At 38.3% G+C, this 23,982-nt stretch overlaps 1 protein-coding gene across 3 annotated transcripts in view; it reads left to right on the forward strand.

Moving 5' to 3' along the window:
* Positions 1–23,982, forward strand: part of thsd7ba (thrombospondin, type I, domain containing 7Ba) — a 919,481-nt gene that overhangs the window by 502,934 nt on the left and 392,565 nt on the right. For all 3 annotated transcript variants that reach the window (XM_087989223.1, XM_087989224.1, XM_087989222.1), the window contains 2 exons: positions 8,559–8,793; positions 12,620–12,735. In XM_087989223.1, the coding sequence (XP_087845349.1) occupies positions 8,559–8,793; positions 12,620–12,735 (351 nt within the window). The remainder of the gene's footprint in view (positions 1–8,558; positions 8,794–12,619; positions 12,736–23,982) is intronic.

Below are 23,982 nucleotides of genomic sequence, written 5' to 3' on the forward strand. Positions count from 1 at the left end.
TGCAACCAAGGGCCACAGCTAAAATTATAAACCATCAGAACAAATATCATGTGAACCTGCAATTTCGTCACAGCTCATAGCTCTTTCTAACCCAACTGTTATTTGATATAGTAGTTTGGCTATTTTTGTACTTGAAAGTAATTACAATACTGTAACATCTGGTAAGGCTCTGAAGCCTTGTTCGCAATTATCTGCAGTGTGAGTCCTTTGAAGCCAACAGTAATTCTTATGATACATGATTGGATAAAGGCTATACTATTTAAATAATATATAGAACATAGAACATTACAGCGCAGTACAGGCCCTTTGGCCCTCGATGTTGTGCCACCTGTCATACCAATCTGAAGCCCATCTAACCTACACTATTCCATGTACGTCCATATGCTTGTCCAATGACAACTTAGATGTACTTAAAGTTGGCAAATCTACTACCGTTGCAGGCAAAGCATTCCATACCCTTCCTACTCTCTGAGTAAAGAAACTACCTCTGACATCTGTCCTATATCTATCACCCCTCAATTTAAAGCTATGCCCCCTCGTGCTCGCCATCACCATTCTTGGAAAAAGACTCTCCCTGTCCACCCTATCTAACCCTCTGATTATCTTATATGTTTCTATTAAGTCACCTCTCAACCTTCTTCTCTCTAATGAAAACAACCTCAAGTCCATCAGCCTTTCCTCGTAAGACCTTCCCTCCATACCAGGCAACATCCTAATAAATCTCCTCTGCATCCCCTCCAAAGCTCCCACATCCTTCTTATAATGCAGTGACCAGAACTGTACACAATATTCCAAGTGCGGCTGGACTAGAGTTTTGTACAGCTGTAGCATAACCTCATCGTTCCGGAACTCGATCCCTCTATTAATAAAAGCTAAAACACTGTAGGCCTAAACAACCCTGTCAACCTGGATGGCAACTTTCAAGGATCTGTGTACATGGACACCGCGATCTCTCTGCTCATCTACACTACCAAGAATCTTACCATTAGCCCAGAACTTTGCATTCCGGTTACTCCAATCAAAGTGAATCACCTCACACCTGTCTGCATTAAACTCCATTTGCCACCTCTCAGCCCAGCTCTGCAGCTTATCTTTGTCTCTCTGTAACCTACTACATCCTTCATCACTATCCAAAGCTCCACCGACCTTAGTGTCGTCTGAAAATTTACTAACCCACCCTTCTACGCCCTCATACAGGTCGTTTATAAAAATGACGAACAGCAGTGGACCCAACATCGACCCTTGCAGTACACCACTAGTAACTGGACTCCATGATGAACATTTCCCATCAACCACCACCCTCTGTCTTCTTTCAGCAAGCCAATTACTGATCCAAACTGCTATATCTCCCACAATCCCATTCCTCTGCATTTTGTACAATAGCCTACTGTGGGGAACCTTATTGAACGCCTTGCTGAAATCCATATACACTACATCAATATGGGGTACAATTATGCCATAGGACAGAAAGGGGACAATATTACAGGAAAATGTGTGAGTATATTATTGGAAAATGGCAGAATTAATTATAATTAAAATGCAGTCGTATGAATTCAACTCACACATTGTGAATTTTGGACTTAAATGTTTGTTTGGCTGAAGAAACTACTGAATAAGATTTCAGTGGAAATTAATGTCAGGACATGGTGATGCATGTATTCGGTTTAGATATGGAATCACCCATGTCTGAGAAGAATAATTCATATGAAGAAAATCTTTCTAGTCAGTTCAATCTAAGATTGAAATTGTATAATGATAAATGAGGGAAGTTACAAAATTTAAGCTTGTTTCCAAATAGTGGCTGATTTGGTTAAGGAAGTACCATACTGACCACAACAGACCAATGTTTTACCTGGATCTCTGGTATTAGTTAATCTCATTTAAGTAATGTTAAGAGTGTATAATAAGTGCCTAGGAGTTGGGGAAGAGAAAAATCATCTGGGTTTTCTGGAGTGTAGTAATATCTTACCACTGAAAATGAATTATGGGCAAGAACAAATGTGGCTGTGCATCTTGGTTGGATACCTTTCATGATATCCAGAATTGTCTCCCTAATTTTTTTGTTGACAAACAAAGAAGCTGTGACCTGTTCATTTCTTGCAGGGTTTTAATACACAGAACAAAATTAATCTGCAACATGAGCAGATAACTTTTCAAGCATGCAGCCCATTTACTGAACTTCAGCCATTACAAATTAGCATTCTGCTGGGCTGTCATCTTACATGGTTATGTGTTCTCTTTGCCACTGTGAACAGAATGCAACAGATTTTCCATTGGCAGCAAGCATTATGTATTATCCATCACCCACAAAGATGCTGCCTTTTTCTTGAAGACAAAATACCAGCTGCTACTTTCCCACTTGGTCTCACATATTCTTGACAGAGAACAATTATTCTGGCTGCATGAATGGTTTCTTTATACTGAGGCAGCTTAACGCAATCAGTCTTTTGCCTGGTACGTCTATGCTATCCTAGTAGGCTGCTTAGCACAGTATGATGTTTTCAAAAGCAGCTAGCAAGAGTTTCTTGCAATAACAGTGTGGCTGTTTAACGTTTTTTTTAACTTAGCCATTCATCAAAGTGAAGGACATTGGTAGTTCGGATGGAGCATTTTCTACTTTGTAGTAACAGTGACTTTCAGACTTGTTTCTGAATTGAAGTAATATTTACTAATGACAGTAGAGGAATCCTTTGGTAAGTTACTCCTCAAGTGCGAAAAACAGAACAGGGATAAGTAATTTTAAAAGCTATTCAATTATTTGTTGTTTTTTTTACACTAAAATGAATGTTTGTCATTGTTGGAAAATAGAATTTTCATTTGGGGTAGCCAACAGCCATTAATATTAGATTTCCTCAGGTCAGGGACAATGGGACTAAATGACTGAAAAAAACCTTCCTCCCTGTTTGCAAAAAGTGTGCTTGAACTTTCAAACCTCATTGGTTTGCAGCTATTCATCGGTGTGCAAGATTTATTTTTTAAACTAATCTTGTTGCACCTACTTCAGGGAGGCAGCAGTTTTGATACCTAGTTACACCATATGGTAAGCATTGTGTGAAGTAGAAATGGGCAGAATCCTTTCTGTCTATGGTGAGATTTGTGGCAGAATCAAATGAGAAATCCCATGAGACCCATTTTGATGTCAGGAGCAACTCAAACTACCTTTTCTACTTTTCACAAGCAGTGATGCTCACTAGGCAATAACGAGTTGCCAACTATGGACAATTATTGTTTCTTCAATGCTTTGTTACTGGCTCAATCTGTCTCATTAATATTCTGCTTTTTTTTACCAAATAAGTTCAATGTCGAGATAACTCTATGTGGAAGCCAGTTCAGGAACCTGACAGATTCAGCTTATTGTTGCTCTGAATGAACTCCCTGTTGATGAAGCTCTCATAAGGTAGCTATCATAGGGTATAATCCAGTCATGTGCACACCTCCTCCATGGACATTGGCATCCAGCATCAACCAACCCTTCATAACCATCATGGCACCTCTCTCTCTCTTTTATACTGGTCATGTGTTCTGGAAGCACAGACCTGTCTTGCAGAACGCAGCATCACTAATTGGTATTGGAAGGCTGCACCAGGGACACTTTGCAAACATGGACAGGTATGCAGCTCAAAGAATGGACCAGACTGCATCTCAGGGCTGCAGTCTTAGCACCAACCACTTAGCTGGCAACATACAAGTCTTATCTTGCTGTGCCAATTAATGCAGTCACGAAACCAGGCAGCTGGTCAGCAGTCCTCAGTCAAGAGGGCACACAATTTGCTATTCTGCAGTGTGCTATGTCCATCTCATAATTGTTCCATGTGCCACTGGCTAACATGGCAAACATACTGCACGTGCAGTAAGCAAGCAACCATGTCTTACTATCTTAGGAAAGTAGTCATAGTCATAGAGTCATACAGCATGGAAACAAATCCTTCGGTCCAACCGGTCCATGCAGAACATAATCCCAAACTAAACTAGTTTCACCTGCCTGCTCCTGCCCATATCCCTCCATACCTTCCCTATTCAAGTAATTATCTAAGTGTCTTTTAAAAGACAATTGTAAAGGCACATGGGCAGCATGGTCACTCAGTGGTTAGCTCTGCTGCCTCACAGTGCCAGGGATCAGAGTTCAATTCCCCCCTCGGGCAACTGTCTGTCTGCAGTTTGCACATTCTCCCCGTGTCTGCGTGGGTTATTTTGGGTGCTCTTGTTTCCTCCCACAGTCCAACGATATGCAGGTTAGGTGAATTGGCCATGCTAAATTGCCCTAGTGTTAGGTGCACCAGTCAGTGGTAAATATAGGGTAGGGGAATGGGGCTGGGTGAGTTACTCTTCAGAGGGTCGGTGTGGACTTGTTGGGCCAAACGTGCTGTTTCCTCACTGTGGGTAATCTAATCTAAAAAAATGTTGAACCTGTGCCCATATTCACCACTTCCTCAGGAAATTCATTCCGCACACGAACCAATCTCTATGTAAAACATTTACTCCCCATTTTGTTTTTAAATCTCTCTGCTCTTACCTTAAAAGTATGCTTCCTAGTCTTGAAATCTGAATGCAAAGAACATTAACCCTATCTATGCCCTCACGATTTTACAAACCTCTTTAAGGTCACCTCTCAACCTTCTACCCTCCAGTTAAAAAAAAGGTCCCAGCCTATCCAGCCTGTCATTATAAACTTCCATACCCACCCTTATCGATGTTCATTGAGACACCCACCAGTCAAATTTGCATGCCAGTCCTCTGGATTAGCCACAATCAGACATCTGCTTTGGGTGATTATAGTCAGAGAATGGGTGTCTCTACAGTCCAGGGAGTAGGTTTGTTTTGTTGTTCTATAGTGACCAGTCCAGGGAGTTAGGGCTAACACAGTTGGCGCAATGTACAGTAACCAGACAGGGATCATGAAAAGAGATGGGCCACTGTCAGACCATCATGTCCATCCACAGCAACTAAGGGTAAAGGGGGTTGGGTGGATGGGACAAGGGTGGCTTTTACTGCAGAAATTAGACTCAGCAAGTTAGTCAGTCTTCGTCTCTGCGGGGAGGGATGAGTAAAGTGTAGGGGAAGGGAGATTTACAATTGTGGAGATTGTGGAGGCATTGGTGGTGATCTATCAGGAATCACTGGAGTCTGAGAGGATCCCAGATGAGTGGAAAATGGCCAATGTAACACCCCTGTTTTAGAAGGGAAGGAGGCAGAAGATGGGAAATTATAGGCCAGTTAACTTGACTTTGGACACTTTGCAATATTTTAGAATCCATGATTAAGGATGGGATTACAGAACACTTGGAAATGTGTCATAAAATAGGGCTACGTTCAGCATGGCTTTGTTGAGGGGAAGTCATGTCTGACAAATCTGTTAGAATTCTTTGAGCAAGTAATGCACAGGTTAGACAAAGAAGATCGATACAGCACAGCAACAGGCCTTTCGGCCCTCTGAGCCTGCGCCAACATATTTTGCCCTTCCATACATAGATATTGTCTTCACTTAGAGAATCTGTATCCCTCTAGACAAAGGGGAGCCAATGGATGTGATCTATTTGGATTTCCAGAAGGCCCTTGACAAGGTGCTGTACAGGAGTCTGCTAAATAAGATAAGAGCTCAAGGTGTTCGGGGCAAAGTACTGACATGAACAGAGAATTAGCTGACTGGCAGAAGGCAGAGTGTGGATAAAGAAATCTTATTCAAAATATGGAGGCTGGTGGCTAGTGCCTTTCTCCAGGGGTCAGTGCTGGGACCACAACTATTTACATTATATGCTAACAATTTAAACAAAGGACCTGAGGGATTTGTTGCTAAGTTTGTAGATGCCACAATGATAGGTGGAGGGATAGGTATGTTGAGGAAATAGGGAGGCTGCAGAAGGATTTGGACAGGTTAGGAGAGTGGGCAAAGAAGTAGTAGATGGAAGACAATGTGGAAAAATGTGAGGTTATGCCCTTTTGTAGGAAGAATAGAGGTATAGACTGTTTTCTAAATTGGGACAAGCTTTGGAAATTTGAATCAGAAAGTGAATAGGGAGTCCTAGTTCAGGGTTCCCTTAAGGTTAACGTACAGCTTCAGTTAGTAATTAGGAAGGCAAATACAATGTTAGCATTCATTTGGAAAATGCTAAAATACAAGAGCAGGAATGTACTGTTAAGCTGTTTAAATATCTGATCAGACCACATTTAGAACATTGTGAGCATTTCTGGGACTGGTATCTAAGGAACAATATACTGACATTGGAAGGGGTCCAGAGGAGGTTTACAAGAATGACCTAGGAATGAAGAGCCTGTGACAGGAGGAGCAGTTGAGGCCTCTGGGACTGAACTTGATGGAGTTTTGAAGGATGAGAAGGGATCTGATTGAAATGTACAGATACTGAGATGAGGAAAAATTTCTTCAGCCAAGAGACTGGTGAATTTGTTGAACTTATTTCCATAGAAGGCTATGGAGGCCAAGTCATTGAGTGTATTTAAGGCAGAGATAGACAGGTTCTTCGTTACTACGGGGATCAAGAGTTACAGAGAGAGTTGTTCCGAGAGAGGGAGGGAGGAGGCAGGGCAGGTGGCATGCTGGGTTAATGATGTGGAGGGTGAGGCTGAGTGGGAAAGATACTGAAGCCAATACTGAGAGTGACAAAGCATGGCCCTTAGTGGAAGCTGGGTGAGTAGCAGAACGTGAGGTAGCTAAGAGAGGAAAATGGCACTTACCCTGGCATAGCTGAGAAGCTCATTGACTTTCTTTTGACATAGCTGGTTATTCCTCCATCTCCTGGTGACCCCCTTGACCCAGGTTGCAATTCAGACCAGACTGATGGGATCTGGTGGGATCTTCTGATTCTCCAGGAAGATGATTCCTCTCCTTTGGACCACCCTGTCTGGCAGGATCACCATGTCCTTGTTGAACAATCACAGTGCCATCTTCCACTCCTCCATCATGCTCAGATTCTGTCTACCAATGTGCAGGGCAGCTTCAGATTGCCAATGGTCATCCAGATACACAGCAACAATGGGACAGACTCAAGGGTTGTCTGTCTTTTGGCATCTATCCACTCAGTGTCAATTTGTTCTAGGAACGATTTAGTCAGGTGAGGTAGGGTACATAGTTAGTGAGACAAGTTTAGTTAGATAGAGCAAAAATGTCATCATGCCTCATTGTGAAAAATCCTCCAAACACTCAACATAACTCCGACTTAACCTAAAAAGCATAAGATTCAACTCTAAGTTAACATAAGCTCAATTGCCTTATTTAGCAGCAGTGTAGCTTGAAGAGGAATGTGGATTATAGATATTTTTGATCAACCTGACTGAAACGTAAGAGGTTGAGGGGATGACCTTACTGAGGTTTATAAAATCATGAGGAGCATAAACAAGGTGAAGGGCAAGGGTCTATTTCTGAAAGTGGGGAGTTCAAATCTTGGGGGTATTTTTTTTAAGGTGAGAGGAGAAAGTTTTAAAGAGGACCTGAGGGGCAACCTTTTTACAGAGACTGGTTTGTGTGTAGAATGAACTGCCTGAGGAAGTGATAGCTGCAGGTACAGTTACAATATGTAAAAGACATTTAGATAAATACTTGAATAGGAAAGATTTGGAGGGATATGGGCCAAATGCTATGAATGGGACTAGTTTAGTTTAGGAACATGGCTGGCGTTTGACTGTAAATTTGTTTCTATGCTGTATGATTCTATAACTCTTTGGATAGGTTGGGGCTTGAAGCCAGATCTCTTGGGCAAGAGATAGGGACATTGCCATTGCATTGTAAGTCTTTTTTTACAGTTAATAATGGTTAAAGATAAAAGTAATGCATAAATCATACAAGTCATCAATAAGCAATAAACATATTTCAATTGAATAAAATGTTGTTTTTAAACCCAAGGTTGGTACTGGCTGAATAACCCGTGAATGGATTATTAAACCAGATAATAGTTATTGTGCTACTTAATAAACACTTTTGTATTCTGTTAATGAACTGGTAAAGAACACACAATTTTCTAAGTGGACTATTACAAACCTGTTAATGTTTTATATAATTTCATATATTAACAATTTATCAGGCTGTTTAACTGAAACTACACTTGCAATTTTATTTTAAAAAAGCATTTAGCATTAGTAATTTAAATATATCTACAGATAATTTGTTAATGGTCTTTCCAAGGATACACCTGTAACTTGATAGGCTATTTACGTACATATCAGTAATTTGCTGAATTGTTAAAACAACTGTAACTTAATAATGGTCTATTTTAATGTGAAATTTCATGTTGCTGAAAGCAGACATACGTGTACAGCTTTAACCTATGCATGGATTATGATATTTTTACTTCATGGTATCATTTTAGGAAAATAGTCTTTTTCACATAGATCTGCACTGAAGGTAATGAACATATGTGAATTAATCAATGATAATTGAAATACATCAATTAAACATGAGTATGATTTATGAAGAAATTGTTATGAATGCAGATACAATAAATGTTTCTACATTAGGTGTTCTCAAAATTTATGAAAATGGATGATTCCCTGTGAAATATTGTTTATGTATCTTATCTGGAAGAATTAAAAGCTCCTTTACATCCTAGGTGGAAATCCTTGTCCTGGTAGCCATGCTTTGCAAGAATGGCGATCTTGTAACGAGCATAGCTGCATGGTATTCTATTGGGATACATCACCATGGTGTCCTTGCAGAGAAGACACAGCAGTAATGTCTCTCAATGCTACAATCAGGTGGAATAATGAAGCCACGTGTTCTGTGGGCATACAGACTCGACGGGTGCTTTGCATGAAAAGCAAATTTGGACATGTTACTCCCAAAAGGTATTAGTATTTCCTTTTCAGAGTAATAACTTAGATAAGCTATTAGTAATAAAGAAAATAATTCTCACTGAGTCTTGTCTATTGTTGAGATTTAATACGTTCAGTTGCTATTTGTGAAGGTTGTTGCTGCTCCACCACAATGTTTTCAAATCATTGACTCATAAGTCAAAAACCTTAATTTAGTTTGACCTTGTGTGAAGACTTGTACTTTTGTGCGTTCTGCCCAACCCATTTTGTTTCACTTTTTTTTAGTATATCATCCTAACACAGCACAACAATATGGAAAAGCCTGTGGACTGAATTATTTATCGGATTACCCCATTTTTATTCAGAGTTGCCTCACACTTTTTATTTTGGATTTTATCAAATATTAGGCAGACCCTACCAACTCCACAGAAAAGAAGGTTTAGCAGCATCTTGGAGCCATTTTCTGTCTGATCTCCAATAAGATCAGTAGATTAGCAGCTGAAGATGCTAAGATACTTGTCATAGCTTTCAATGCACAATGTCTAAACACATTTAAGAACCTGCATAGGATGCAGAATGGATTCTAAAGTCTCAATTGACAATTGAAATGAGGCCTGCATTTCAGACTGACTCTGAGGGATCTAAATCCCAATGGATTGGAAGCCAGTTATTGTAAAATGGGCTTCAAAGATGCTTAATAGACCTACTTTAAGGTACAACTTCTATACAATTTATGCATTGATTCTCCCATTTATTAAATCGAAATGCACTTTTTTTGTTGGAAAGAATGAAAGTTTGCAGCTCAGGCTCTTTGAACTTTAAGTTCCTAATGCTTTTGAGAAGATTGAGAAGTCAGATGTTTTACATAGAAAAGCAAAGGAAATCAAAAACATAAGTCCACCTAAACTATCTTAATATCCTGTTCTGAAACAACATTAACAGAGATGAGGGGACAAGTTATTTGCTTTTCCTGCTGATCAAAAAGAAGTGCAGAGCATTGAAAAATCTGAAGAATGGGAGAAAAAAAAACATTACAGCTTTCTAAAATAAATTGCAACAGAAAAAGGAAACTCAAGTGAGATCTGATAGCATACTCTCTTGTCGCATGTATTCAATTCCCTTTGATGTTTGCTATTTATCTTCGACACTTTTAATTTCTATTTTTCTGAAATGCAATCCTTGTTTTTGGGCACTTTCTCTGTATTCTGCAACTTTTTCTGGATTCCTTCCTACTCTATTGCTACTCATGCACTATAATGCTAAAATATGCCATCATCATGACAGCTTTCTTATGAAAATAACAAGTTGGCTGTTTAATGGCTTTTAGCAGAAGGCAACTTAAACTCGAGGAATAGCATCTCATCTTTCAGTTAGACAGTTTGTAGCCTTTCAGACTCAGTAGTGAGCTTAAAATGTCAGATCATAATCATTATATCTACTTGTTAAGAGAACAGTTGTTTATAATAAATCTGCTATTCCTATTTATATCTTGTCCAGACTGAGCTTTTGTTTCTTTACCTGTGCCAAAGGCATCCATTTTGCTTTGCAATAGTGTTCTTTTTGTCATTCAATCTCTAATACCTTTCACTCAATCACAGATCCTCCCATTCATTCTTTCCTCCCCTTCTTCCTTTTCCATGAATCAGTACTTAAAATTTGGTTACATCTCAAATTTTTTCCAGTGCTGATGAAAAGCCATGACAGAAATACTAATTTAATCTTTGCTCAGATGTTGCCAGATCTACTATTTCCTGCATTCTGTGTTTGATTCAGATTTTCAGACATTGTAGCATTTTGCTTCTATGGGTGGCATGGTGGCTCAGTGATTAGCACTGCTGCTTCACAGCACCAGGGTCCCAGGTTCAATTCTAGCCTCGGGCGACTGTCTGTGTTGAGTTTACACATTCTCCCCTGTCTGTGTGGGTTTTCCTCCTACAGTCCAAAGATGTGCCGGTCAGGTGAATTCGCCATGCTAAATTGCCCATAGTATTAGGTGCATTAGTCAGAGGGAAATGAGTTTGGGTGGGTTACTCTTCAGAGGGTTGGTATGGACTGGTTGGGCCGAAGGGCCTGTTTCCACACTGTAAGGAATCTAATCATAAACATTAACAATATTATTTTAAGTTAATTGTTTAACCAAGCTAACAGAAATTGATTGCATATTTTCAGTTGTAATTTCCAATTAATAACACAGGTAAAATTAATTTTGTATGTCAAAGGTGTTCTGAATAATAAGCATAATATATTTTAAGTTCATCCCATAGAAAGTTTATTTTTGAACACATAAGCCGGAACTTGTTTATTTAACATGTATTGGAGAGAAACAAAGATCATCACAATGACAGCCTAATAATGACACACCAGCACTAATGGACAACACATTAAAATGTCATGGACAATCTCTTAATCATACTGATGAGTTTTCCATATGCAGACATTAGAAATAATAACTGCAATGCACAATGCTAATAGGGTTCTGAGGTTCATCTTTCTCTTCCTCATCATCTGTGTTTAATACAGGGAACTTATTAATGCTATTAAATGCAGACAAATGTTGTCAAGACTTCCTGCTCAATTATTTTTATTTAAATTCATTGATGACAATAAATTAAGAAGGCTAGTTTAATTTGACTCATGAATGAACATTATAATGAAAATGGACTATTGCAAAAGTGTACAGTTCATTTGAGAATGAAGAGAATAGTGGATATTGTTCCATATATCATGCTGAGAATTGATGCAGAGAACAAATATTGTCTGAATAAAAAGAATTACAATTCTATTGGAAAAGTATACAATGATTTTGAGAATGAAGCAAAGAATGAGAACTGCTGACAAAAGAGGCATTTTTTTGAAGTTTTGTTTTATCTTGCACTCATCAAGACAATTCAGAAGAGTACCAATATTTATATGATGATTAACATATGATGATCAGCACAAAGCCTGGCTGTTGACTGTCAGTCATAATTAATCGATACATTTTCCATATTAATCTTGCTACCTATTGCTCAGTCCACTTGCTGATCAATCAGCACTGTCCTTTTATTAAGTATAGATACTCGTTTTACTCGTGAATTAGTATTTTTGTGAATTGGGTGCAAATTGAAAAGCCACATCAAAGTTTAACTTTTTCACCAATGAAACATCTAGTATTGTTCCATAGATCATTTTGAGAACTAATATAGGGAATAGTTTTTCATGAATCATTCCATGCCCATATTGCAACATTTTTCTCAAACTGTTTTAGTGAGCCTCATATAGAATTGTGGTAATGGTGCAACAACTGAGTTGGATTTGAATGAGTTCAATGGTCACATTTTTACTTCAGCTTAATTTAAAGAAAAATACATTTGACTGAGGGAACTGCAGCATACACTAACCTTTATCAACCCAGTCTTTGGTCAGATATTGATTAGAAAAATATTCAAATTTTAAAAATTGACATTTGAAACCAGTTTCTGTCATAAGTGAGAAGTGATTTTCTGGAAGTAATCCTGCTTAACTTATTAAGCAGCAAAATTTAGTTTTCCTTCTAACATTAACAGAACATTGTTGTTTAGTGAAGTGTTTTGTACATCATAATAAGTCAATTCTTTGGCAATGGCTGGAAACATAGTTAAATCACATGACTGTCCATGTACCTACAATAGTTTAGGCTTACCATGTAATTTTAATTTGTGTCAGCAACCTATGTCTTGAAAGAAACAATATCTGAAAACCTGAAAATCTGCCTGACTGGAAAGAATTAATCTTCCTCAAAAAAATTATTTTATACATTATTGTTGAGAATTTCGTTGCATCTGTTGAGTCTGCTCTTTGTAAAGACATCTTGGTTTTCCATCTCTCCCAAAATTTCTAGGTGTCCTGAAATCACCAGGCCTGATACAGTTCGACCATGTCTATTACCATGTAAAAAGGACTGCGTTGTCACCCCTTTCAGTGAATGGACACCTTGCCCTACTCTATGTCAACAAGGTAACTTTTAAAAAAAATTATCCTCCATAGTGGATAAATACTTTGAGAAAATCACTAATGCTCGAGGATTAAATCAATTTTAGATTTGTTATTGCTTTCTTCTCAGGACAGATACATCTCCATGAAAGGCTCATTGCTGAGTAATAAAGAAAAACATATTTTAGCAGAGTAGATATCTGTTCACACATTCTAGGTTAGAATGGTGCTGGAAAAGCACAGCAGTTCAGGCACCATCCGAGGGGCAGGAAAATCGATGTTTCGGGCAAAAGCCCTTCATCAGGAATAGAGGCAGAGTGCCTGCAGGGTGGAGACCTGCCTCTATTCCTGATGAAGGGCTTTTGCCTGAAACGTCGATTTTCCTGCTCCTCGGGTGGTGCCTGAACTGCTGTGCTTTTCCAGCACCACTCGAATCTAGAATCTGGTTTCCAGCATCTGCAGTCCTTGTTTTTACCTATCTGCTCACACATTATGATCGAACTCTGGGTAGGTGAGGGCATGATAGTAATATCACAGGATGAGTAATCCAGAGGCCCAGGTTAGTGTTTTGTAGGCATGGTTTTAACTCATAGTATGCCAGATGCTGATGCTTGAATAAAAACGTTGAATTTAAAGCTAGTCGAATAGTGACTATTATTGTAAAAAAAATCACTGTGAGGGAACAAAATTGACTGTCCCTACTTGTGACTTCAGACCCCAGCAATGTGGTTGACTATTAACTGCCTTTTAAGTGGACTAGCACAGCACTCAGTTCAAGGGCAATTAAGGATGGGCACCAAATACTGGTTTGTAAATATCGATGTCCATCTGTTTTTAGTTATCATTTTAAAAAATAAAATCTTGCTTTGATATGTCACAAACCTGGAAGCTAATTATTTGCCAAATAACAATTCACTGTCTTCAAGATATGTAATACAAAAAAAAAAGAATCTGTATATAAATTGACTGGTGCCTATATAACCTGATGTTTCAACTATCATTTTTGTCTTGCAAGATTTCTATCTTTGCTGAATTAAAGATTGTGCTATTTTCAAACTCATTTAACATGCTTCTGTAGAGTACATTAAAGAGGTTTTCATTTTTTATAAAAGTGTTGAAAACTTGAACATAAAATAATTCTAGCAAAAACCCTGTCATAACTAAACTCATGACATTGAGAAATATTGATTTCCTTCTATGCTCTGTTTCTAAATTTTCCATTATGGTGAACATTTGATAAACTTGGGGCATTTTTATCTGGATGTCCTTGAGCAAAATAATATCGACAGGTTTGGAAACTTATCTTAAAGCTCATCTTCTTAGAATAACTTGGAGTCATTTCACTCATTTACAGTGTAGCTATGTAGAATTTACATTGCCTCAGAGATTTTGTTCAAAGTATTGATCAGCATGAATCCAGAGAAATGATCACATTGCAATTCTGTAACACCTCCGCAAAGCTCTCAAAAAAATCTGTGCAGTGTCTGTGAATTTCATTTTATATTAAGGACTTCATGTTGAGTCTGATATATGTTTCCTGGCAGGAAGGAAATTTAAGTTTGAAATGCAGAAAACCACTGAAGTAGATCACAGATATTTCTGTCAAAGCAAAATACTATGGATGGAAGTTATAACAAGCACTGCAGAATGCTATGTCACTGGACTTGTAACCAGAGATTGTGAGGCAGAGTTTTGCCACTGAGTTGTGAAATTTCCCAACTTAAAAGGTGCTGCAAGTAGTGTTACTACCACTCTCATCATGTAGTGGGTGATACATTCTAGTTTTAAAATCCACATTGGGTCTCCAGAGTTTCTTCCCTATTTTTCAGAAGCCCTCTAATTCTCACTTTTCACTCCCTGCCCACACATAGAAACATAGAAAATAGGTGCAGGAGTAGGTCACTTAGCCCTTTGAGCCTACACCATCATTCAATACGATCATGGCTGATCATATAATTTCAGTATCCCATTCCCACCCTCTCCTCATACCCTTCATCCCTTTAGCCGCAAAAACCACGTACAGCTCCCTCTTGAATATATCAAATGAATTGGTTCTAACAGCTTTCTGTGGTAGAAAATTCTATAGTTTCAGAACTCTCTGAAGAAATTCTTCCTTATCTCAGTCCTGAAAGGCTTACTCCTTATTCTTATACTGTGACCCCTTGTTTTCGACTTCCCCAATACTGAGAACATTCTTCCTGCATCAAAACTGTCCAGCCCCTTCAGGATTTCATATGTTTCTGAGATTCCCCTCATTCTTCTAACTTACAGTAAGTACAGGCCCAGCAGATCCAGCTTTTCCTCATTTGTCAGTCCTGCCATTCTGGGAATCAGTCTAATGAACCTTCGCTGGACTCCCTCAATAGCAAGCATGTCCTCCCTCAGACTAGGAGAGCAAAACTGCACACAATACTCAAAGTGGGCCTCACCAAGGTCCTGTATAACTGTAGCAAGACATCCTTACTCCAATACTCAAATCCCCTCGCTATGAAGGTAAGCATGCCATTTTCTTTCCTCATTGCCTGTTGCACCTACATTCCAACCTTCAGCCACTGTTCTACCATGACCCCACCCAAGTCTCATTGCATCTCACCTTTTCATAAACTGCCACCATTCAGATAGCAATCCGCCTTTCTGTTTTTGCCACCAAAGTGGATAATCTCCCATTTGTCTACATTATTTGCACAGTAGTTGACCACTCAAGCTAACCTACCCAAGTCACCCTGCAGCCTCTTAGCATCCTACTCACAGCACATGCTGCCACCCAGCTTAGTGCTGTCTGCAAATTTGGAGATATTGCTTTCAATTCATTCATCTAAATTGTTTATGTATATTGAGAATAATGTATATTGATGGTATATTTGATGACACTCACCCACCCCCATGCCATCTCATGCCTTTCATGCCCCTCCATGATCCATATATCTCCTTCATACTCTCTGAGCTGCCTACATGCTTGCCAGTCAAATGCCCATCCAACAAGTACATGCTATGCAGTGAACCATTGAGCCACATAATAAGGAAAATACATGGAAAATGTTGAGGGAAACAAAGACTGATTCAGAAATTTTCTTTGAAAAGAAACCCATTATTCCTACAAACCTATGGAAGTGTCAATCATACACAGCATCTATAATTGCAGCAACAGAGACAATAACCATTTCACGTCTTTTATTTTCGCTTCAATCAACGTTAAAACATTGTTAAAAGAGATTCAGTAAAAACGACTAATGATAACTATACAAAGATTTCATTCAGGAAAAGTCAACAATTCACCTCAGTAGTTAATGTAGACCTGCTGAACTAATGGTGAGTCTTGGCTGTAAGAGAAGCATTCATAAGGACACTAGTAGAGAACAGTTTCAGTATAAAGGGTTTGCCTTTTGAGAGCACCAAGCATTACTTGTCAGTTTTCAAGTAGTTAACTGCCTTGTTCCCAGATTTCTGTTCATTTAAATGATGGGCAGACATGCACATGAGTCTCTCAGCCTCTTTGAGGGGTGGCAGTTCTTCAGTCTTCGCAGAATAAGCTATAGTTGGGAATGCTATTTTCAAAAGTGAGCACTGATCCCTTCACAGTCCAACTAGAGGTAGGATCACTGGGACCAAACAGGCGGGCACCAGAAAGGGATGGGGCAATGGATTGGTGAAGGCAGGGTGAAATCCTCCATGGTAATTGCTCTAGTTGTTGGGGACCACCTTCATTGGTGACAATGCCTATGGAATAGAATGGAACAAGATAGAATAGAAATTTATTGCCATGTGTACTTTTACATGAAAAATACAGTGAGAAGTTTTATAAGGGTACCAGGCTACCAACATCAATGACAGAAGTCATACATAATAATAAAAAAAGTAAAGTTAAGATGAAGTTCATCACAGTTAATGACTCCTGGTCTCGAGTAAAGTCGATTAAGGAACAATGGAATACCCTGAAGGTGCATCTGGTATGAGTCTGATACTGATAAACAGACTGATAAACCGATAAACACTAAGGTTGTTTGCCTGTTGGCAAAATGTAGAATTTGGAGACACAATCCAAATCTTTGGAATTCTCAACCCCACAAGGTCATTGATGCTTCATTCTTAAATATGTTCACTGCTGAGGTAGACAGATATTTACTGTGTCAGGAAATCAAGGGATTTAAAGATTGAGCACGATGCTACAGAATGATGGAGCAGCTGAATGGGCTCCAATAGCTTCCACTTCTTACAGACATAGTACCAGCTTATGATTTTGAGTGTTTACTCTGGCTTTCTACCCTGATGTCAGATTACCTGCCAAGCCAGCAAAATTCAATCTTTTTACCATGACTGTGACATCAAGCTAACTGACTTATGGTTGCCTGTAAATGCACTTCCTATGTCCTTAAATGATGTTGTGTTTGTTTACTTTCAACACAGTCATATTTTTCTAAGATCTAGGATATTTTGTAAAATCATTATCAGTGCTTCCATTTTCTCTTGACTTTCCTCTTTCTTACGTAAAGTGTTGACCATCAGATCCTTGGAATTTGTTGACTATTAGTCACTTGAGTTTCTTTTCTTTACTCTATTGATAGTAATTACTTTTCGTTCCTCACTCTCATTAGTCATTTGGTTACTCTTAGCTTCTTGATACAATTGGTGTGTTCTGTGGTGAAAACAGGTACAAAATATTTATTTAACATCTTCTTCTATTTTCTCATTCCTCGTAAATTCTCTTGTGTCTGCCTGTAATGTACCAACATTTACTTTAGCTACTCATATCCTTTTTCTGTACTTAGAAAAAAATCTCTTACAATTTGATATATTTCTCATAGTTTAATCTCAATATTCTAGTTTTATTTATTTTCAGTAACACTTTGGGCACTCTTTTCTCATTTCTAAAATACTTCCAGTCCCGAGGCTTAGCACTTTTCTTTGCAATATTATAAGCCTGTTCTTTTAATCAAATACCAGCCTTAACTTCCTGAGTAAGCCAAATATGGATCTTTCTTGCTATTTTTATTTTTAAATGCAACATATCTTTGATGAATGTCTTAAATTGTTTTTATTATTGAAACTTTTTGATTACCACATGTACCCAACAGATTCAGTTTACTTTTGGAAATCATACTTATAGTTATTTATCATTTGGATAGATACAACCTCCAGAATCACACACCAGAATCTTAACAGCCCCTTGAAAAGGACAAGCAAGTCACTCAGTTTTGTCAAATTGTTAAAACAGGAATTACAGTTGACAGAGCATTCAGGCTGACAATTTACTGGAGCCATATTCCCACAGTCATTCCCACAGAATCACACGTTAGTTGATGTCCTAGACTGTGCCATTTATATCCTGTCCGACTGGTAGAAAGGATTCACAGAGGTCAGTGATGTACAATTAGGGAACCCTCCACTTTACCTCTTAATCCTATGATGTCTTAAGGCCATATGTCAAACATGCAGGAGGAAACATTTTGCTGATTCTCTTTCCTGCACTTGTTCAGCTTCTAAATCAGTGCACCCCCAAACTACCTTTCCACCATAATTGCTAATATTAAATTCTCCGACATCAGAGATACCAAGTCCCATTCAATTCAGTTAAATTCAGGAAACATGCTTGAGAATGAGGTACACAGCACAGACTACGAACCTGATTGAAAACGGACCACACCTGTAAGAAGTGAATATATTCTAATCTGTCCAGAACATTTGCGTTGACTCCACACTGTGGATAATTGATCAGGTAGGTCCTGTCCAATCAAAAAAAGTAGGATAAATCCAGCATTGTCTATTTGTTTTAAATGGATGATCCCTTATTTGTAAACCATGACCCCTAGTTCTAGACTCTCTCAAAAGAGGAATCATTCTTTCCACAATCACCTGGTCAAATCCACTCAGAATCCTATATGTTTAATTAAGTTATCTCTGAATTTTCCAAACTCCAGAGGGTACAGACCTACCTGTCTAGTCTTGCCAGATAAAGCAATCTGCTTATTTCAGGCTGTGGTGCTTCCAGTGCATTAACATCCTTCCAGAGGTACAGTGACCAGTACTGTGGACAACACTCCAGATGATGGCTCACCAATACCCTGTGTTCCCTACTTATAGATTTAATTTCCCTCATAATAAAATGTGACATTCTATAGCTTTCCTGACTATTTGCAAATTTGGCCACCATGCCTTCAGTCAATTCATCCAAATCATTTATATAAATTGTAAAGTGTTAAGGCTCCAGCAGCAAACCCTGTGGCATTCACCAGCCAGAAAAGAACTATTTATTCTTACTCTCTGCTTCCTGTTCGCCAGCCAATCTTCTGTCAATGCCAGTATGTTAGCTGAACACCATGAGCTTTTATTTTCTGCAATGATCTTTGATGTGGCACCTTATCAAACTCCTTCTGGGAATCTTCTCCCCACTTGCACCAGCTATATTTTCTCCTCAAATCCCATTTGTCCCATCATTCCGGAATCTTTTCTGATTTATACACTAGGTGCCAGTACTGCAGTTTTAAAGTTTGTAGAAGTACTTACTTGTAGATTATTTGAAAGTACATTCACTGACCTTAACAACTTGAGTGCTGTCATTGAAAGCTTTGTGGCCTGAATCCAGGAAGACAGGGTTTAGCATATTTGCATTGATCTCCGAGACTAATTGATCCCAGTACTTTCTCAGAGGTTAACACAAAGGCATCCTGGTCCCTTGTGAATGGACAATTCCTCTCATGTTCTCTACCTTCTTGACCAAAGCCATCAGTTCAATGTCAGAAAATCTTAGAGCCTGCTGTTTCAGTGCAAGGTGGTGTCCTTGACAATGTTAATGCTGAAGTTGCATTCGCTCCACCCAATCTCAGATGTCACGCAGTCTCTGTGTAAGAAACAGGTTGGCTTGCACGATATTCTGATGAAGACAGATGTGACATGCCTGGCTCCTAATTGTTATAATTATTGTCATTAATGTTGCACCAACTAGTATCATTCAATAACTTTGTCCTGTAAGACAAATATCTCTTCTTTTTAAGACTCTCTACCTCTGTTAGTTAGGCAGCCCTGAGGCTCAGAATAGAAAGGACGATTAGTGACAGTGAACAAGCCACAAGTTACTAGTGTTTGATTATCAGAATATATAAAATACTGGGCATGACTGATATCTGGAATTACAACAGTTCTCCTTCATGTCGTGTCATTTTTGTGCTTTTCTCATGTCAAACACAAGATTACAATGACTTCCAGTGCATTTTCCAACCAAAATGTACCACCTTTTTAAGAGGTACAGCTGGTGTTAAATAGTACAGGCAAGTTTGAGCTCTTGCTAGCATCTTACAATTTTATTCCGTCTGTTTAGCTGTGCAATCATTGATCCCTATACTTCGTACTGGCTACAAGTTATCATTTCAATTTATAGACAACATGCAGTTTATATTCTACCAACATCAGAAACATCAGGGTCCATTTAATAGCTTATTATGAACCCAAACCTATTTATATTTCTTATCAAATGCTGTTGTCAGTGGCTTTTTACTGAACATTACCAACACATTACAGTTGTGAGAAGCTTGTCACTACACATGCAAGTCATAAAAAAAGACAATGGAAATTTATAATATGTCTACTAATGTGTCTGCTGTGGAACTATTGACTGGCAGTCAAAAATTATGGATGATAGACACTGTTTATGTTGCTACTTTTTCCTCTGTTCACCCAGCTGTTTCTCTCTCTCTTTGCTCACCTTTTTCATTCCATTTTCGTGTCTTTGTTACCATCATTTCTCATTCTCTTTCCATTCTTTAGCTTCTGTTTTAAGTTGCCTGTTAGCTCTCGTCATTGTATCATTGCGTTAATTCTCTCTTTATATCATTTGCTCTCACTCTGTCTTCTGTCTCTACATTTGTGTTTGGTAAGAACCAGATGCAATGGTTAGTGCAGAGTGTGCATGATGTCGAGGAGGAATTTAACTCCAGCTGAAAGACAACATTCTTTGAAGGGTATTGGTGACAGCTGAATGGAAGATGAATTGAACATGGTGAACATATTTTTAAATGAACAAATAAAGAAAGGGATGTGTGTTCAAATATAGAAAACTTAAATGATTTTTATCATGTAAAGGCCTCCAAAATTGACTTTGCTTTGTTAAAGCTCTCATAATAAACTGTGGTTGAAGATCTGAGTGTTGTCATACCATTTATTATGATATGTATCTATGTGGGCTGTAAGACCCATAAGATATGATCTCTTAAATGTATCTCTGGTTGAATACATAGATTTTATAAAATGCAATAAATTTCTAACGACAGTATTTCAGTAATTGCATTACATTTGAGAAAAGTTAAACATGCAGATCTCCCTTTAAAAATAAGCCAAGAGAAAAGAATTCAAATTTAATTAACAAACTCCTCCAACTATCATGAACAAGACTGGTTCACAATTGCAGGAGTAAAGAGCTGTTTTACTCCAATGACCATTATAACACAATCCCGTTAATTAAAATTTTACTGAATGGTTGCACAGTGAGGGTGTTGACCAGTGTCTCTGGAGTTCTTGGTGACATTGCCCTTGAATTTTGTTAACTCAACCAATGCACAGTGATTAAAAGTGCACAGTGTACTGTATCCATTAAAGAAACAAATTTGATTTCATGAGTTTGACTGGGTAAGTGAAGCCACTTCGTTGACTACTAAAATCCAAGATTTTCTTCCACTGACAAGTGAAGTCAGGCATAGGATTACTTCATCATCTAGAAACATTTGTAAACATTGGAAATTTTAAGTAGATTTAATATCAACTGTTAATCATTTGTAAAGTTGTTCTATTTTGTATTGACATTTTATGGAGTAGTGACATATATTTAGTGCCTCCTGTCCCAAGGGTATTGTGCAATAGATTGACAAATTGGAATTTGAATTTTTGATTTTCCCTATGGTGAGATTTTAATCTCAGCCAGACTGTCAGAGGGAAGCAGTGACTGGAAAATGCTTACTTTCTTACAGAAAATGGTAAACTGAAATGATAAATCATTCTGGGTCAGTATACAATTTGCTTAATGTAGATTGGGGAGACATCAGAGATAGGGTTGCCTGCCTCTGAGGGGAGTTGGGGATAGTTTAAACTAAAATGGCAGGAAAATGGGAACCTAAACAGGGAGACAAAAGAGGGACACTAGGGCAAAAACAAAAGATAGAATGGGAAATAAGAAAAGTGATAGGCAGAGAATTCAAGGGCAAGAATCACACAGGACCACGATGCAAATAATGGAAACAGGATTGAAAATGTTAAAAAGATAAGCCTTAATGCCTCATGTTTTAATGCACAGAAGATTTGCCATATAATGGATGAACTAATTGCACAGAGAAATATAAATAGGTCTGATGTATTTGGGATTGCAGACACATGGCTGTAGGGTGACCTGATTCTGGATTAGAGGTGCTGGAAAAGCACAGCAGTTCAGTCAGCATCCGAGGAGCAGTAAAATTGACGTTTCGGGCAAAAGCCCTTCATCAGGAATACAGGCAGAGGGTGACCAGAGGTAGGAACTGAATATCCAGGGATATTTGGAAATGGAAGACAAAAGCAAAAAGGAAGTGGGTAACATTGTTCGTGAAAGAGGAATTAACACAATAGTGAGGAGGGATATTAGCTCCAGTGAAACAGCATCTGAACAGGTAGAACTTAGAAACACGAATGGGCAGAAAATGCTATAAACCTCCAAACTGAAACAGTAAGATTAAGGAAGACATTAAACAGGAAATTATAGATGCAAGCAAAAAAAAAGATACAGCTGTATTTATTGGTGACTTTAAACTGCATACAGATTGGGAAAATCAAATCTGCAACAATACTGCAGCGGAGAAATTCCTGGAGTGAGTACAGCACAGTTTCCTGGGCCAATACGCTGAGAACAATCAACTAGAGAAAAGGCCATTCTAGACTTGGCACTGGGAAAGCTATGCCTGGCAATTTAGTTGTGAAAGATCCTTTAGGGATGAGTGACCTTATTGTGATAGAATTCTTCATTAAGGTGGAGAGTGACATTGTTGATTCTGAGACTAGGACCCTAAATCTAAATTAAAAAAAAATGTATCATTGCAAACTGACTGTGATCAACTGGAGAATGTAATTTAAAGGAACTTTGGTGGATAGGTAATGGCAAACACTTACAAAATGCTTGGAAGAGCTTCAACAATTATTCATTCCTGACAGAAATAAATAGAAAATGTGGCCCAAACATTACTAACAAGGGAAATTCAGGATAGTATTAGATCCAAGGAAGGGGCATTCAAACTGGCCAAATAAAGTAGCAGATCTGAGCACTGGGGGCAGTTTTAATTTCAACAAAGGAAGACTAAGGGATTAATTAAGAAGGGAAGATAGAGTACAAGAGTAAGCTTGCAGATACCATACAAGCTGCTTACAAAACCGTCCATAGGTTTGTGAAGTGAAAAAAGATTAGTGAAGACAAATGTAATTAGATCGTCAAAAACCAGGAAGCTTATAATGAGGAACAAAGAGAGAGCAGACAAATTAAATACATATTTTCATTCTGTATTTACAAAGGAAGACACAAATAATGGTCCCAATAATATGAAGAACTCGGTGTCCAGTGAGAAGAAGGAATTGAAGGAAATCAATAATAGTAGGGAAATGGTATGAGGGAAATTGATGGGATGAAGGCCTGGGCCTAACCATCTACATCCAACAGTACTTAAGGAAGTAGCTTTGAAATACTGGATCCATTAGTGGTCATCTTTCAAATTGTATAAACTCTGGAACAGTTCTGATGTATTGGAGGGAGACTAATGTAACCCCACTATTTAAAAAAGGCAGTATAGAGAAAAAGGAAATTATGGATTGCTTAGCCTGGTATCAGTCTTTGTGAAAAATGCTAGAGTCCATGATAAAACATTTAAAAGCAGATCAATTGGAAAACGTGACAGGATTGGTAGAGTCGACATGGATTTATTAAAGGAAATTAATACCTGACGAGTCTACTGGAATTTTTCAAGGATGTAACAAATAAAATTGATAAGGGAAGCCATTAGATGTGGTTTACTTGGATTTTCAGAAGATTTTTGATAAGGTTACACATAGAAGTTAGCATGTAATATGGAAATACAAGGGATTGGGGTAATGGAATGACAGGTAGAGAACTGGCTGGTAAACAGGAAACAAAGAGTAGGAATAAATGGGTCTTTTTTCAAGCAGCAGGAGTACTATTGTGGTACAATAGGGATCAGTGCTAGAATCTCAGTTATTCACAATAAATATTAATATATAGATGAGGGAACTAAATGTAATATCTTCAAAGTT

Source organism: Chiloscyllium plagiosum, unplaced genomic scaffold (genome assembly GCF_037043375.1).
Source record: "Chiloscyllium plagiosum isolate Xiang-an unplaced genomic scaffold, Cpla_swu_hap1 HiC_scaffold_7, whole genome shotgun sequence".
Taxonomy (NCBI): domain Eukaryota; kingdom Metazoa; phylum Chordata; class Chondrichthyes; order Orectolobiformes; family Hemiscylliidae; genus Chiloscyllium; species Chiloscyllium plagiosum.